At 38.0% G+C, this 18,628-nt stretch overlaps 2 protein-coding genes across 5 annotated transcripts in view; one reads left to right on the forward strand and one right to left on the reverse strand.

Moving 5' to 3' along the window:
* Positions 1-18,628, forward strand: part of SOS1 (SOS Ras/Rac guanine nucleotide exchange factor 1) — a 148,637-nt gene that overhangs the window by 120,840 nt on the left and 9,169 nt on the right. For all 3 annotated transcript variants that reach the window (XM_019446753.2, XM_019446764.2, XM_019446771.2), the window contains 5 exons: positions 3,054-3,216; positions 3,717-3,834; positions 12,058-12,230; positions 12,443-12,559; positions 14,063-14,327. In XM_019446753.2, the coding sequence (XP_019302298.1) occupies positions 3,054-3,216; positions 3,717-3,834; positions 12,058-12,230; positions 12,443-12,559; positions 14,063-14,327 (836 nt within the window). The remainder of the gene's footprint in view (positions 1-3,053; positions 3,217-3,716; positions 3,835-12,057; positions 12,231-12,442; positions 12,560-14,062; positions 14,328-18,628) is intronic.
* ARHGEF33 (Rho guanine nucleotide exchange factor 33) overlaps positions 1-18,628 on the reverse strand; it is a 118,026-nt gene that overhangs the window by 8,865 nt on the left and 90,533 nt on the right. The window contains exon 19 of one of the 2 annotated variants that reach the window (XM_019446848.2): positions 7,546-7,661. The exons of the other annotated variant lie outside the window; for it this stretch is intronic. Coding sequence (XP_019302393.2) covers positions 7,640-7,661 — 22 coding nt within the window. The 3' untranslated portion in view covers positions 7,546-7,639. Of the gene's footprint in view, positions 1-7,545; positions 7,662-18,628 lie in introns of those variants that run through there. 2 annotated transcript variants of the gene reach the window in all.

Here is an 18,628-nt window from a genome sequence, read left to right on the forward strand (position 1 = left end):
AGAGAGTAGGAGCTGTTTGAGCCTGCACTCTTGTGCTGGTGGCAAATTTCCCCGAAACATTCCTGCTCTAGGAGCTGAGTGCCTGGTTGGAGGTGGTGTGCGAGGTCCTCTTTACTCACCTCTCCTGGCATGGAACCACTGCCTCGGGAACCAGGGAGAGGCTGTCTTCCCAGCATTCTCAGTGTGCCACTTGCAGGTGAGAGCCTGTGTTCCATGCAGGAGTTTGGCAGAAGGGAGTCCCCACTTCCCAGCTACACTCGCCAGAGATTTAGCCTCAGCCCCCGCCAGCTGGGGACTGGAAATGCTGAAGTCCTGTTCCTCCAGAGAAGAAAGCCCTCCAGCTGGGAGCCAGGTGGACAGGGAGGCCTGCATTCTCAGCTGCAGCTGTCTGGAGTAGACTCTTCCCTCCACTGCCTGGGGTCCTCTGGGAGCAAGGAGGGAGCGGGCTTGGTTCAAAAGCTGTAAACTCTTGCCTCTCTTACTGAATTTTTGTAGTTTTCCCAAATAGATGTTTCTTTATTTGCCATTTGCTCTCAGAGCCATTTCCAGAGACTTTAAATGTTGGGGAAGATGATATTAATCATGATTATGTTTTTCTTCATATATTTACTCTTCACTAGTTTCACTGAGGAGTGGGTAAGCAGACCTGCTTATACGGTCATGTCAGCAATCTAGAATCTCAATGCAGTTTTATAGTTGGGGCCACAGATTGGCATTATATATGTCAGCCATATTTTTTTGAGTAAAAACACTATGACTAGTTGACTAATATTTTATAAGGGTGATATGAGGTTCCTATTGGAATTATCAGAACAAGAGGCCAGTGACATAGGGAATGACTAGAACCTATGCTACAATGTGGATAAAGACTTAAAAGCAATTCCTAAAGAGAAATAAGCATTCCAAGTCACTTATGTTATTATTTCCTAGCCTGTAAACAGTAAAACTTTACCATTTGCCCTCTAAGTGTTGCTTCCTGATTTCTTCATTATCAAATTAAATAATTCCACTTAAATATGCAGAAGACCTTTTCCATCATAATAATTAAAATTTGTGTCTGTAAAGGAGAAACATAACTGATAAAATAGACCATTTTTATTTCTGTCCTGTTTTTTAATAGATGACTGAAAAGGCCATTTCCTGCACTTTTTCCTTTTTCTTTAAATTACTGTAAGAACATTTAACACGAGAGGTACCCTTTTAACAGATTTTTTCCACTGTGCAATACAGAATTTTAGTTATATAAATTATTAATTTGTAGGCATAATGTTGTATAGCAGATCTCTAGGATTTATTCATCTTGCATAACTGAACTTTTATACATGCTAATTGGTAACTCCCTATTTTCCCCTCTCCCTGACTCCTGGCAATCACCATTCTATGCTTCTGTAATTGTGACTATTTTAGATACCTCATATGTGTAGAATCATGCAGTATTCATCCTTCTGTGACTGGCTTATTTCACTCAGAATAATGTCTTCAGTGTTCATCAGTGTTGTCACATATTGCAGGCTTTTCTTCTTTTTTAAAGCTGAGTAATACTCCATTGTGTGTATGTACCACATTTTCTTTATCCATTCATCCATAGATGGGCATTTGGGTTGTTTCCACATCTTGGCTATTGTGAACAAACACTGCAACGAACATGGAGTGCTAATATCTCCTTGAGACCCTGCTTTTGAATAAATAACCAAAAGTGGGATTGGTGGATCAATCATACAATAGCTCTACTTTTAATCTTTGAGGAACCTCCATACAGTTTTCCATAGTGGCTGTATCATTTGCATTCCCCCCACCAGCAGTACACAGGGGTTCCAACTTCTGCCTTTTCAGTGTGAGAGATTCTTGTCCGTTTGCTACGGTGGCTCTTAGCCATGGACGTATATTAGAATTGGAGTCACCTATGGATAAATCACCCCAGACTTACCTGGTTGTTACAGAAACTCCACAGGTGATGACAATTTGTATACCTAGGTAATGTCAACTGAAGTAGTCAAATACAAGATGTAAATATATTATACTTGTATTATACCCTTTTAAATGTCCAGCTAACTAGTTAGCCAGTATATGATGTATTTGTAGAGATCTAGCTAATGCTTTAAACATGTAAGCGTGTTATGTTTAATTTGATAGCAAATTTGATTTTATGTTTATTTTGATAGTTTTGCGACAGTTTTTTTCTTAGTGTCAGGTTATCCTCATCAGAGAATAATGTAATTTTCACCTTTACAATTTTAAAAATGTTTAATATTGATTTATATTTATTTTCTCTTTTGTGTATTGTTTTTCTTAGATTATACATTATTTTATATTACATTATTAAAAACCAAGTTTAAAATGCCTTTTTCTTTACTGGTGATTAGTAAATTTAAGATTCTGTCTAATATTAGAGAGTAAATGCTCACTGAGGAATTTTCTCTTTTTGAACCGAGTATGCTTTCTTTTAGCTATTTATTGGTATATTAGCTGTATACCTTCCAAAGATTCTTGGTATTTAAATGTAAAGTGCCTTTGATTTTTTTTCTCTTTCTTAGTAATTAAAAAGATTTTATTCTTAATTATGGTAAAATACTTTCATTGACTTTTTAACATCACAATGTTTTTCTGAAGAGCCGTTCCTAGAAATGTAGCTAATTATTTCAAAGAAAGAAAACATGATCACCAAAATCTTGAAATTAGGTGAAGAATAGGAGACACAGAATTCTTGAGTTCCAGAATAAATTCCCCTAGGACACACCCACATCCCGAAGACCAGCAGACAGTCAACAAGATGTTAGTCTCACCAGTTAATTCTAATACAGCAGGAAAATGATTGACTGGTGGCTGTGTCCGTGTGAAAACCAGTGAAGAGCACCTTGCCTGACTGGAGCACCGCCTGGCGATCCAGTCTCCTGCTCTTTACCTGTCGTTCTGAATATAGATCCTCTGGGGTTACTTGATAACCGCACCCCCCCCACACACACACATTATTTTATTTACTAAATTCCTTAAAGCATATCTTTGTTGGGGAAATTATAGATTATTTAATTCATTTTTTTGTCTTTGATTCCCAGATGTATTGTAGAAACTGAAAACTTAGAAGAAAGAGTAGCTGTGGTGAGTCGAATAATTGAGATTCTACAAGTCTTTCAAGAGCTGAACAATTTCAATGGTGTCCTTGAGGTTGTCAGTGCTATGAACTCATCTCCTGTTTACAGACTAGACCACACATTTGAGGTAGGTTCGTCTAGTCATTTTGTAAATGAAGAATCAGGATTTTAAGAATCATGGTCTTTAATTGTTAAGTGCCTCAACTGTGTTTTCAGTGACAGTTTAAAACCTGGAATTGTCTCAATTCCACTATATTTGTATTTGTATTGAACTGGTTGCACTTTTAAAATTAGGAATTCTCGTTAAAATGCTTTCACGGGCCCTAGCCTAGGTGACAAGAAGAAAAACCTTTCGGCACTTAATTTATGTATAACATAAAATCAGATACTCTCGTAATTGTATAAGGAATGGCAAGATAAGCTAGATTTCACTCACACACCACACTCTTGCAATTTGTTCTGGGGTCCATGAAGATAGTGTCTTGATGTGGTTATTCTTAGAATCAAACTGATACCGTTGTGTTTGGGCTTTATTCTTAGCCTGGCATTTTGGGGCAAAACCTATGCTTCCTTTTATAAACTTACACTCCCTAAATTTTTTTTTTTTTTTTTTTTTTTTTACTGTAGCAAATACCAAGTCGCCAAAAGAAAATTTTAGAAGAAGCTCATGAGTTAAGCGAAGATCACTATAAGAAATATTTGGCAAAACTCAGGTCTATTAATCCACCGTGTGTGCCTTTCTTTGGTAAGCATTTCTTGAATTTTTTTGTGTTTCTGGATAAAACAAGATACTTATTTCATTAAATGACTGAATATACATATGTGTAATATAGCAGCAGAAAATGCTTATTTAATAAATACCTAGCACCTGAGTCACCTTAGAATTTTACTCTCTTTATTAGGACTTTTTAAGATCACACCCAACATATACATTCCATTTTTTATTTCCATCTGGGGGCAGCTGTTCGATATCATTTAATACTTCTTTGTGCTTTATATTCATAGAAATCTTTTTTTGTTGAATTTTGATAAACCATACATTCTACAGAAGAAGTTTGGCCTTGGTCATTTATATTTATAATCATGTTTCTTGTAAACAGTTTCACATAGCTAAAAATCATACTGCATGCATTCTTGAACCCACACCTATACATCAAAATTTTACCTGCCATTTTTTCTTTCCCTTCTCACCAGAGGAAGGAAGTGCCCTTTCCTTCCTTTTAAAGCTGAAACATGTACCATCCAAATCTTCACCCTTCATACAGGTTCTTCTATCTTATTTCATCATTTATTTCCTATATTTCACATCTTCAGTATCTCTTTCACAACTGGTTTCTTTTTTTTTTTCTGTTTGTATATATGCTCTGATGATTCTTCCTCTGAATGCTTACAAATATCATGCCTATTACACATATTATGGTGTAGGTTTTTTAGTAAGTAGTATATTTCCTTCTAGCCATTTTCTCATCTATAGCTATATATTTTCCATATAGCTTTACGTTATACTGTCCTGATATTTTTTCAATTAACATCATACAGTTATCACAAAAGCCTGTTTTTGTTCGAGCTTTTATAACCACTTTTGTATTTATTTCTCATCTTTTTGCCATGCACATTGTATATAGTCATAAGTATATGACATGTACACATTATTATTTACTTTAACTTACCATATCTTAAACTTATTGTTGTGTTTTATCAGTCTTCATAATATCATTTAAAATGGCTACATAATAGTCTCTAAAGTTGGTATGACAGTTTATTTTATTACTCTATGATTAGATACATAGTTTCCAGCTTTTTTGTTTTCCTAAATGTTGTGATCAATATCATCATATTTATACCTTTTATCTATATTTGAGAATACTTCCTTGAGCTAGATAACCAATCTATCTAGATACTTTATATCTAGCTGGGAATTTCTTGAGCTAGATATTTTACCAATCTGCTTTTTTATTTTTATTCTTTGATATACCATATTTTAAAATTCTGTAATCTGCCCATCTTCCCCATTATGATTGCTCTTGTTTCTGGCCTTAGAAAGCTCTTCCAGTCTAACAATTTAATATTTCAATCATATTTTCTTCTAGCTTAATAATGTGACTTCTAAAAATCATATTTAAGTCTATTTAATCAAAGTCTCTTTTAGATATCATATGAAATCTTCAAATTTATTTCTCCACTAAATTGTTTGTTGACCTAAGTATACTGAATAATTTTCTTTACCCCATTAACATATGGTACCTCCTTTAATAAATATTTTTTCCCATTAACTTATTCTATTAGTTCCCCAGTTTTAATGACTGGCACTTTACAATCTGTGATTCTCAACCAGGGGTAATTTTTGCCCCCCCCCCCCCCCCCCCCCCCCCCCCCCCCCCCCGCGAACCCTTAGCAATGTCCAGAGACATTCATTATTATTCTAATTGGGAGGTGCTAGAGGCTTCTATGGGATAGAGGGCAGGAATGTTGCTAACATCCTACAGTGCACTGGACAGCCCCCTGACGACAAAAGAATTATCCAGTCCAAAAGGTCAATAATGCCAAGGCGGAGAAACCTTGCTTTATAGTGTTTTCATATATGATAAAGTTGGTTCGTCAATGCTGCTTCAGTATTTTCTTTACCAGTTTTGTCTCTTTATTTTTCCAAATGCACTTTATAATGGGAGAGGGTGTAATTCCCCAAAATACAGTTGGAACAGCCTATCAATTAATTAGGAAAGAACACTGATGATAGATACTTTTGGTTGTGAATGATCTTCATTTTTTAATAGTCAATTACTCTTAATTCTAAAAAAATTTTTTTAATGTTTACTTATCTTTGAGAGAGGGAGAGACAGTGCGAGCAGGTTAGGGGCTGAGAGAGAGGAAGAGACAGAATCCGGAGCAGGCTCCAGGCTCTGAGCTGTCAGCACAGAGCCCGATGTGGGGCTCAAACTCACGAACCAGGAGATCGTGACCTGAGCTGAAGTCGGACGCTTAGCTGACTGATTCTAAGAAGTTCTGATTTCCTTGGATTTTCTAAATATTTGATTATGTCTCTTCCTTTTGTCTTATTTCTGTGCTATGCATTACAGCATTGGTCATACCTTCCCACACAAAGATTAAACAATAATGACAAAAATAAGTATCTCTGTTTTCATCTCCGTTGCAGCGGGAATAAGGGTGATTCTGCTCTTTGCTCGATTAGATGCTTTTTGTTATGTTAAAGTTTCTTTTCATAGTTATCTTCTGTATCTTCTGTGTTTTTGTTAGCAGTATACATTTACTTTTATAAATAGTTGCCATCTTAGTGAGAGAAAGATGATTTTTTTTGTTTAGCAAATTAAAATTACAGATTTACTACTACCAAACTTTCCTATTTGCTGATATTAAAACTTATTTATTCACGATCTTTTAAATGCACAAATGAATTCTATTCATTATCATTTAGGGTTTTTGTATCCATCTACATAAATGAGATTGATCTGTGATTTTTTTCTCTTTGTGCTATATTTATCAGCTTTTGTTATTATAGTTGTATTTGCCTTGTAACATGAGTTAAGTAGCTTTCCATCTTACTCTATTCTGGAATATCATGAAATGATCTAGCCTTTAAACTTTGAAATATTCCAGTAGAAAAGCCCATCTGGGCCTGGAATCTTTTGTAGGATGTAATTCTTTGGTAACGTTTTCATTTGTTCCTTAGTTTTTTTTTTCTATTTCTATTTTCTGATACACAATTGTCTAATTTCATTATTTTTAAAATACTAGTATTCAGTTATAGTCTCAAAAGCATTATTTTTAAAAATTGTTCCTATTTGCAATATGTTTTTCCCGTTTGTTTTTACTTGTTTTACTTTGCTTACTTCAAAAAGATAAAATCTTAAACTTAATTACTCTCTGATTTTGTTGTTTTTTTTTTTAATTTTTTTAATGTTTGTGTATTTTTGAGAGAGACAGAGCGTGAGTGGTGGGGGGCAGAGAGAGAGGGAGACACAGAATCTGAAGGAGGCTCCAGGCTCTGAGCTGTCAGCACAGAGCCCAACATGGGGTTTGAACTCACGAACCACCAGATCATGACCTGAGCCAAAGTTGGACACTTGACCGACCGAGCCACCCGGTGCCCCATCTGATTTTGTTTTTTATATCATGTATTACCTTTTATCATTACTAATTTATTGTCTTCCTGAGAACTTTTTGCCCCCTACATTCTTGATAAAACTATTTTATTTTCTCTTTATGGTAAAACATTTTCTTTTTAATTATAAAAGTACAGATTCAGTCAGATTTAATTTTAAAAGTGGAATGTATCCTACATAAGATCTTATAAGTTAAAAATGATATACCAATCTGGGCACTACAGAAGATGCACAGACCTTCCACAGCTCATAGAGGAGAGAGTGTAAAGACAATTCTGATAAGGAGTAAAGAAACAATTCAAAAATAATTTACAAAAAGAGAATCAGGAGCCAGATGCATTTAAAGTCTATGTATTTTAAGCATGGTGAGTATGGTGCCAGTTCATACAAGGGACCTGGGTAGGCCTGACGTTCATTTCATTCAGTCAGTCAACAAGTATTTCTTGAGTACCTGTGAAGTATCAGGGACTATGTCAGGTGCTTAGAAAAAGTGAAAAATACATAGTCCTTCAGTGTGTTCACTGAACTTACAGTCACACTACTTGTGATATCCTACTGCTTCTGGTACAAAGAGGTAAAAAGAAATTTCAGGGCCCGTTCGCCCGACTCACTGTTTGGCCCCTGCGACCCCATCACCCTGATCGGTGAGCATTTGTTCCCACAGACTGAACTCTTTAAAGTACTCTCCCTCCCAAATGTATGACGTACCATAACTGATCTTCATAACATGCTGTTACAAGAAGAAAAGAAGTTTCAGACCTGTATTTAGAGTATGATTCTGTGTTTTAAGCTTGGCCATGTGATCTGGTGAGTGGACACAAACATGCAGGCAGTTTGGTAGGAACGGACAGCGCGCCTGCCAGCTTTTTACCCTTTTCTGCCTGTTTTCCTGCCTGTTGAGCCTCTTCTCTTCTAAGGGAGGGCCTCTCAGCTGTCCCTGGTCTGTTCTGCTCTAGGAAGGTTTTTGCTGTTCCCAGGTTTTCAGTTCATGGGATTAGCCACACAGCCTATAATGGTTCTGACCCGAGAATAGAGCCAGATGTTTTTTTATTACGCCTTCTTAATTCTCTCTCTTCTGTATGGTGGTTTGGAGAAACTCCTTCCAGATTCTTATACTTAATGCTGGACACTGGTTTTTTGGATCTTTTTTTTTTCCCCTCTCTACGGGAGGACCAGCGGTAGTATCTGATGCTTTTACTTCCTCTGTCATCTTACCAGAATTCTCATTCGGGTCTTTTGCTGGTACCACACCATTTACAGAATAAAAGTCAGGCAACTCCTTCCAAGGCTACCCCAGACTATGGGTCCACATCCCAATTTTTCTCCATATAATAAAATGTTCTACTCGTAGGTAAAGTGGACATATACAGGCAAACTAACATTTCCTCTAAGGTAAAAGGATGTAGATTCTTCCTTCAACCAAGCCTCACCTCTCTTCTCAAACATCCAAGCCTGTAGCATTGGCTTTGCTCTTTCCCTTCACCCAGCTCTAGTTTTGCATCCTCCTTCTGTTTCTTGTCAATCTGCTTCATCTCCACTCTTATTTCCCGCCATTTTAGAACTGACTGTATGTCTCTTGCATCCGGATCTATTCTTCAAATGCTTTCTCTTCTATTCTGAAATAGTGTACTTCTTTTTATTCATTCAGAAGCATTGCTGAATGTCTCTGTGTTCCAGGCCCAGGGCTAGGTGTGATGAATCAAGAGACAAAACAGAGTCTTCCCTCAATAAGCTCTCTTGAAAGAGCAGAAGAATAAATTACAGTACCATATGCAGTAAATGTAATGCTGCATCGTAGAAATGTGTGGGTTGGAGATGAACAAAGTGCTACGGGAACCTAGAACCCTGAGGAGCCACTTTTCCCTGGAAAGGCTGGGCAAGGCATTAGCAAAAACATGAAACCTCATCCCTCTTCGTTATTTATGTCATAATGCTTTGCTTTTGCTCTCCCAGACAGCTGTCACCAGAGCAGCGTATGTAAAATGATCTATTGAAAAAAATTACGCTTTAACAGTATATAATATTCAGGTCTTTGTATATACTTATACTAAATTTTTTATTCAAAAATTTATATATATATATATATATACACACACACACACATATATATACATATATATATATATATATATATATAGAGAGAGAGAGAGAGAGAGAAGGGGGGAGGGAGAGAGAGAGAGGATCCATGCTTAAACATTTGTTACTGATGGAAGTGTATGATCAACAAAATTTGGACACCCTCTCTTTGGTCACTTATTCTTCTTTTAACTAGCCATTAATATTGTCATAAGATAATTTCCACATTTTATCCTGAGCTCTTTTAAAATGCTACTTATAAGCATTTTCACAACTTCATTCAAGTATACTTTCAACACACACAACATCCCATAACTTAGTGCCCTCCATCTTCCCAGTGGCAGTCATTACACCACCACCCATTCAGTCCCTCAGGCACAAAGCTGAGAATCTTCTTTCTCAGCCCCCACCCTCTGCCCAAAACAGTTAATCAGTTGTTGTGGAGTCTACCCCTTAAATACGTGTGCATTCCCCTCTATCCCTGTGGACCCTAAGATAGCCCCCATCATCTCAACAGGGCTACGTTCATCCTGCTAACTGATCATCCTCCTTCCCGTCTTAACTCCTTCTAACCCATTTAGCTTCATAGTCCAGCCAGAGTAATCCTTCTAGAATGCAAAGATGCTCATAATGTCCTAACTATTGAATACAAATTAAGCTCTTTAAAAAAGCCTCTTTATGATCCAATCCAGGTACTGCTACCCACAAACTCTTCATAGTTGGGCCATCAATGTGTGACCAGTAATGAAAAGTTGATTCCAGCTGCCCTTAAATATGTGTACTGTACGGGCACGTTTGTCAGACTGAACATTGAGCTAAGTGCATCACGCAACTTAGCGTAGTGGAGAATATAACTGGCTGCAAGTAAAAGAGCCAAGTCAAGTGACAGGCAGATGTGGAAAATAAAAAGCCTGAGCATTTTAGAACACATCGTAAATTTGACTCATGAATGTACAATCAAGAGTAGCCTAGGTGCTAGGAAATAGCCAACTAAGACACTTAAAAACTGGATACTTTTTAGAACCAAACAGGCATGGATGTCTATCATATTTCATTACTGCTGACCTATTCACTGAGCTTGAGTCATTTATCTTTACAAGAATGAGGGCAAATATTCAAGTAGTTGAAAGTAGGCCTCTACCACAAAAGCCTTTGGACCCACTTGACTAGGATTAGAACCTAAGCGTCTGTTACTTTGTTCGTTCCTCTCCTCATCCTGTGCACAACCTGCAGTGACGGAGGACCAGAACCACTGATGCCTTGCCCGCGTCTGTCCTTGCAGCCTGCACCCTTCCTGAGCCCATACGCCAAAGCCCTGTGGTCTGGCCGTACTAACCAACGTGCTGTCTCTGAGTATGCCTTCTGAGCTTCGTCGCAAACCAGTGCCTTCTAACACATAGATGCTTTGCCTAGAATCCCCTTCCAGCTTACTCTGCTCATTTGACTTCGCTCATTATTAGAGACTTTTTAGGCATCACTTCATCTGTGATGCTTTTTCTATTCACACCAGCCCAAGGCAGAGTTAGGCACACGTCCTCGGCGGCCTCACAGCATCTTACGCATTACTCTAATGCAGTACTGACCAAACTGTACTGTAGCCCACGTTCAAAGCTTTGAACTCCTTGAGATCAGGGACTGTGTGTCTTGTTCATCTCTGTGTCTGCGGTACTAAGACAGTGCTGGGCATACAGCGGAGACTCAGTCCTTGTGTACTGAGTGAATGATCTCAGGTACTCATACATTCCCTTTTCTTTAGTGGAAAGTACTTCAGGGGAAGACGCAGAAGCCTAAGAGACCAGGCCAAGAATAGCAACAATAGCATCAACAATCACAACCGTAGCTGATTAAGCATTTACTTTAGTCAGACCTTATTCTAAGCCTGTACATACATTTACTCACTTATTTCTCACAACAACCCTGCTATCCTCATTTTACAGATGAGAAAACCAAGGCATAGAGAAGTTAAGCAACTTGCACAAGACCACGCAAGTAGAGTGCAGCAGAGTTGGCTCCAGAACCTTTATGCTAGAACAGAAAGGAACTCAGGTGCTCCTGGAACCACAGGGCTGTGTACAGAATGAGAGCGCCTGTTACCTGGTTCCTTCTCCTCCTCACCCAGCGCACAGCCTGCAGTGATGTGGAAACTGGAGCTCATTTTCGACATTGCCACTAAATCTAAAAGTGCTGAAGATCAGAATAGAAATAAATTCTATGCAGTGCTGTGTTTGCTAGGCTTGCAGAGCCTTCCACACTCCCATGAGCAAGCCTATCCGAGCGGTACTGCCTCCGAATTACAAATCCTTAGCAACCTTTGAATAAGCAGAAAGTATGATCCTCTGAATTTAACATTTTCCTCTTTGGCCAGAAATACGTGTTATTAAGTGATGGGTTATTCTTAAAATTCCTTTAACAGAACGGTGACTTATGTCAAATACCATGTGGTTTTGGAGGTACGGAAAATTGGGGAGTCCTGATAAAACTCTTAAATTTCGTTAAACTTGGTCCCCCTTTTTCTTGGGTATTTATAACACTTAAGTGTCACAGAATAATTTGATACTTACAAAAATGTTTCTCTCGATATTTAGGTAGCTGGTTGTTTCTCATAGAATGGAAATCTGTGCCTTAAATCTTTGGTTATGGTGATTGAGATGGTACATTGTACATACGTTACTGTACACGTACATATTGATTGTACCTATGCCTACAGTTACTGACAAAAAAACTAGCTGGTTCCTTTTTCATCCTTGAAATAATTTCATTATATCTTCTAGGAATTTATCTAACTAATATCTTGAAAACAGAAGAAGGCAACCCTGAGGTCCTAAAAAGGCATGGAAAAGAGCTTATAAACTTTAGCAAAAGGAGGAAAGTAGCAGAAATAACAGGAGAGATCCAGCAGTACCAAAATCAGCCTTATTGTTTACGAGTAGAATCAGATATCAAAGTAAGTTGAATTATTTGAGGATACATCTTTCTAATTAAGTTTATAAACCGGCTGATGAAAGACAGGTTTATTTCAGAGAAGAGATAAAGGAAAATAAAACTAAAAATAACTCAAAGTTTCTTTTGTTAAATGTTTTCTGCAGTTATTTTTGTGAATGTCAGACTGCATTTAAAATATTTAATATTAATAACTGTTTATTTCTTTGCATTTAGAGGTTCTTTGAAAATTTGAATCCAATGGGAAATAGCATGGAAAAAGAATTTACAGATTATCTTTTCAACAAATCCTTAGAAATAGAACCGCGAAACCCTAAGCCTCTCCCAAGATTTGTAAGCATACATATATTCATATTTCTTTCATATTTGTATATCTTTTGCAGTTATCGATATCTGGTGATGTCATTAACACCATATGTGTTGCACAGATTAGTTTTCCATAAGGGCATTCGGGGATGAAGTGCACAGGTGATGGATAAAAGTAACGAATAAATGCTTAATAAATATGCTCAGGAATATTCCATTTGGCTGCATATAAGTGAGCAGTAATATTAATCTGAATAAATCCTGGTACACGAAGAAATTGGGCAAATAAATAAGTTTTGTTTTTTGTTTAAAAAATATTTTTAATGTTTATTTATTTTTGAGAGAGAGGGGGAGGGAGGGAGCACAAGTGGGAGAGGGGCAGAGAGACAGGGAGACACAGAATCCGAAGCAGGCTCCAGACTCTGAGGTGTCAGCACAGAGCCCAATGTGGGGCTTGAACCCGTGACCCATGAGATCGTGACCTGAGCCGAAGTTGGCCACTTAACCGACTGAGCCACCCACGCACCCCAATCATTTTTTTTTTTTAAACAAAAATGTTATCCAAGATTTCCTTTAAGGGCAGAAATTTGATTAATTTATACCAATCCTTTTATAATAAACATGTATTTATGACTTTTCTAAAGTAATGACTTAGGAAAACTTTTAACTATGAATCATTAGCCATAATAATAACAGGTTTGGTTAAAGATACTTTTGTGGGGGAAATAAAGTTTCCATTGTTTTCTTTACTTGCCAGTGCCTGGCCAACTTTATGTTTAGTATCATCACCTCACTGATCTGAACATAATCTCTCTTGTTCATAAGAAAGTAAAAAAATCAATAAGTAAATATAAATGGCTTCCTACGTAACCAAGATAAACTTCAAAGTATCTGTGAACTAAAGCCTATGCAATTACCTCACAAGAAAATTTCTCAAGCCTAAACCAGTTTCTCCAAAGATGGACTAAAAACAGAAAATTGGAAATAGCTATAGAGTCTTGCTCCAAAGAGGCTCGCTAATAGCACCCTGTAAGAAAATTTCAGAAACCTAAACATATACACACACAGATGAAAACTCCAGCAATTTAATGCATTTGTAAATAGCTCAAATGATTCCAGCATCACAGTATTACAGCATAGTAAGGCATCATAATTCATAATAATGATCCTGGCTTCTCCAGCAAGGTTAAATTCGTTCAACAGGGTCTATTTAAAAAGCTAGAGAAATCTACAATATATCTTAGAAAGAGTTCCATTCAAAAATACTAAGATAACAAATACTCTGGCATTTTTAGGACTAAGACTCAGCTATTTAAAGAAATTCATTGCCTAATATTTTAGATAGCCAAGGCTTTATGGAAATGGGATGTTAATATTTTAACTTGGACACTTTAGTTTTAATCATTATACAACTTCTTTACTAATGGTTTATGGTTTTCCTAGATAGTGAGTTTTACCGGGCATATATAGAAAAACCTTCCTTTCTGTTATGGTGTTTTAAATACTGTGTTTCTTTTGTTGTGTTTACAGCCAAAAAAATACAGCTATCCCCTAAAATCTCCTGGTGTTCGTCCATCAAACCCAAGACCAGGTACCATGAGACATCCCACACCTCTGCAGCAGGAGCCAAGGAAAATTAGTTACAGTAGGATCCCCGAAAGTGAGACAGAAAGTACAGCATCTGCACCAAACTCTCCAAGAACACCGTTAACACCTCCTCCTGCTTCGGGTGCTTCTAGTACCACAGATGTTTGCAGCGTATTTGACTCTGATCATTCGAGCCCTTTTCACTCAAGTAGGTGCTAAAATTTTAAGTGCTTAAAAGTAGTTGTTAGTATTCTGTGTGCTAGCAGTAATAAAGAATCTGTATAACTTTTTTATTTTTTGTAAATTTGTACACAAATACCATTCCAAAAGATATTATTATAAAAATATAAAGCAAATTCTGAACTCCAGCAACTTATAATTTTTTTAAAAACCTGTTGGAATTGCTCTCTTTAAATTTATTATGCTTTACTGAAAGGACTGGTGATGAAAATTAGTAATTTAAGCTTGAAAATTGGTATCCGAGTATTTGCTTTCAGTTGGTGAATTTAAAATGGCATCCCTCATATCCAGAGAAAACAAAGATAACTCCTGAAATCTGCAAGGATTGTCAGTCCGACGCTTTAAATGCTGCCTCCAAAATTATTATCTCCGCATACTACTCAGTACATCATTCCGGTTCCACCAAACTCTGTAGTTTCAGATTTTGCAGCAAGAATCAAATTCAAACTCTTCCTTAGTCTGCACCGTCTGGCGGACAGTATGTGGTGCCCGCTAATCCACTGCCTGTGCTTTCCAGCCCAGCCGGACAGATCTCCCAGACTGCACACTGTTGCTCACCCCTTTCTTATTTCTAGACCAGCGTCGTCTAATAGAAATGTAATATGAGCCACGTATGTACTTCAAATGTTCTACAGCCCCATTTTAAAAAGCAAAAAGAATTAGGTGAAATTAATTTGATTAATATATTTTATTTAACTCAGTGTATGCAGAATGTCATTTCAGCATGAACTCAGTATGAAAAGTTACTGAGATATTTTACATTCTCTTTTTTGTTCTAAACCATCCAAATCCCATATGCATTTTACACTTACAGCACACCTCAATTCAGACCAGCCACATTCACATGTTTAATCCACACATGGCTGGTGGCTACCAAACTGTAATGCTCAGCTCTAGCCCTCTGAAGAGACTACGTTTTATACATGGGTCACCCTGCTTCCACTGACTTTCTAATCAATTCCACGTGCAGTTTTAAAGCTCTAAGAACACACAGCCTTTTTCCATTTGTTCAGTATTAAATCCAAACTTGAATCCCATCACCTTTAACCCTCTCACAGCCACTTGCACATGCTTTTCCCATTGGCTGTCAGCTCAATGTACAGACCAAGTTCAACCCCAGTATCTGGCAGCACAGAATCCAGTCCTGAGGGACAGCGTGTCATTATTGTGGGGAGGAGGTCGAGAGGCGGGTGACCTAGGAGTTAGGAATCAGAGGATCTAACTTTTTAACAAAAATCGACTTAAAATTATTCTTTGAAGGTATATTATTTTGAGATTTGGTCCAGAATCCTATTTATTTATTCCTGTGTTATACATACATTTGTAGTTACCCAGAAGTTTGTCTTGTCTGTTGACCACCCTAAAGTGTGTTTGTTTGGAGAATTACATCTTGGCTTTATTTTGCTCCTGGGGGTTATGGAGTCATGTTATATACATATATTTCTGATAAGTTCAAATAAATACCAGGTTAAGAAAAAAAATCCCACCTATTCTCCCAATCCTCTAAAGCTAAGTAATGAAACCAGCATTTTTTGCAGTATACCCCACCTAAAATCATTTTTTCTTCTGCCCACTTAACTGTTTGCAGGGTTTTTTTTTTTTTTTTCTTGAAGCAGAGAGCTAGTCTGTATTATAAGGATTCCCAAATAAGTAAATTATTGAAGTCCTGTGAAAGCTATCAACTGCAAATTCTACTTCTCTTAGTTTAAAAAGTAGCTACAAATGGAAGAGGTGGGGAAACGGGAGATAAGTTACCTGCTAGTTCCCTACTAGTTCCCTACTAGTGCTGAATCTTTACGATAACTAGCCAAAAGGGGAAGAAGGGGTCGTCTTGGAATGCAGCGGTCTGGAGCTGTGCTCTGCCGTGTGTGGCGGTGGAACAGGATTAAATACTGGACAAGTGGAGAAACCACTGTTCCAGGAGTTGGGCTTTGTAGTCTTAGCTTTGGGGGTTTTCTCAATTTCACTTTCTTTGTGATAAAGAAAACACCTACTCCTATTCCTTTTGCTCTTGGTAGAAACTGAAAATAACTGACTTCGAAATGAAAAAACCTAGCCAAGTCTAAAACCATCTGTATGTTCAGTTAGTCGCTTACTTAAAACTTACGTGGCCTGCGTGTAGTAAAGATCCTCATCTGCTGTTGACCTCACTTCTGCTTAACAGATCTGCTGGTACCATGGGGGCCACCACCTTGCCCACTGTGTTGCCACCACAGCGTGAACTACCCCTTCCTCAGGGCCTGGCAGGAAAGAGCTGCCGTGCCTACATTCTTACGTCATCTGAACACCTGCCACTCAACAGAACAGCAGAAAGTTCCGCTGCCTAAGTTTTTCAAAAGGCAGTTTGACCAGAATTTTTGATCAGTTATAATAGTACTGTTTTGCTTCATATAGTTTTGTCTTTCAGAATGATTTACTTTAAAACCGTACTTGAGGCACCTGGGTGGCTCAGTCGGTTGAGCGTCCGACTTCGGCTCAGGTCATGATCTTGTGGTCTGTGAGTTCGAGCCCCGCGTCGGGCTCTGTGCTGACAGCTCAGAGCCTGGAGCCTGCTTCGGATTCTGTGTGTGTGTGTGTGTGTGTGTGTGTGTGTGTGTGTGTGTGTGTGTCTGCCCCTGCCCCGCTCATGCTCTGTCTCCCTCCCTCTCTCTCAAAAATAAACATTTAAAAAAAATTAAAAAAACAAAACAAAACCATACTTAATTTTTCAGCCAGTATCTGTTGCATACCTCACTCCTTGCCTAGCACTCCTACATCACATTTTCTCTGGTAAAGTTTATAAATCTTACTGAGAGAGGAAAAATAATCATGGTTCAAAGAAAATCACAGTTTAGTGCTTTAACCATTGTTAAATGCTGCAATTCTCTCTTCGTACTGTGTTTATTTTTCACTCTCAGATTGCAAGCTTAACTAGAGAAGATACGTAAGGGCTTAGCAAAGCAAAGTGCTAAATGAGTGGTGAAGACATAATGCTGTAGGAGTTTACACAAACGACCACAGAATGGGCAAGAATGGTCACATCAAGCTTTGTGGTGAGGAACCTGGCCATCCTCTTAGTGCACCCACATACACCCTCACATTCAGAGCCCTGCCCCACACCCTGCCCTGGCCAGCTCCACCTTTGAGGTGATGATGACAGTGGCCCTGACCAGGGGAGAGACCACCCAGCTCGCTTGCTTTGTCTCTGCTGCTCTAACAAGGTGGAGAGGATGAGATGCTCTAGGGACCTCCCTGTGTAAAGATGGCCTGGTCAGAGAAGGGAGCCAGAGGCCCCACCTGGTCTGTGTGCTGCAGATGAGCTTAGCTGTGTCCCTCCGCAGGGGAAGCTTTGACAAGAAAAGATGGTAGTCCAAGCTTGAAGCTGGAATGCAAGGCTTTTCTTCCTAGAAGATTCTTGTAGGTGCTTAGTTTCTGATCTCAAATGAATTTGCATAACAGGCTTTTGTGAGTTTAAGAAGTTATTCATGATTGATTTTTGTCTATAGGGAAATTTTTGTCTATAGGGAAATGCTTATTTCTATTTTAAGAAAGACTCATTTATAAATTGAAAGCATCTTGAACAGTGGTTTCAATCCTGACTGTGCAGTATGATCCCGTGGGGAGCTTAAAAAAAAATACCTATATGCCCAGCCCCTGTTTGAATTAGACTGGTATTAGCACTAGGAATCAGTAATTTTTAAAAGCTTTCCAGGGGGTTCTTTTTATTTTTTAATTTTTTTAATGTTTATTTTTGAGAGAGAGAGAGAAAGAGTGTGACTGGAAGAGGGGCAGAGAGAGGAGACACAGAATCTAAAGTAGGCTCCAGGCCCTGAGCTGTCAGCACAGAGTCGAGTGCAGGGCTTGAACCCACAAACCGTGAGATCGTGACCTGAGCCGAAGTCGGACACTTAACCGACTAAGCCACCCAGGCACTCCAAAAGCTTGAGACTGAGAACCACTGAGCTGTCATTTGGGATTTGTACTTAACAAGTTAATACTTTTTTAATTAAGTGGGTTTTCACTCCTAACTCATTATAAGTAAATTTGTTCACTGACAAGGATTTCTAGTATATATTTCTTGATTAGAGCATGTATAATTCAAAGAGGGTTGGGTTTGTTTTTTTTTTTGTTTTTTTTTTTTTTGGCATTTTCCAGGCAGTGAGACCAAGAAATCCATTTATAATGACAAATCAGAAAAGTGCCCTTGATTTACCAAACATACAAATCTAAGCCTGCGACATACATATATATAAATATGACCAAAACCAAGTCTGTGTATGCACAAGTGTT

The sequence above is a fragment of the Panthera pardus genome, unplaced genomic scaffold (genome assembly GCF_024362965.1).
Source record: "Panthera pardus isolate Hobbes unplaced genomic scaffold, ASM2436296v1 HiC_scaffold_26, whole genome shotgun sequence".
NCBI lineage: Eukaryota > Metazoa > Chordata > Mammalia > Carnivora > Felidae > Panthera > Panthera pardus.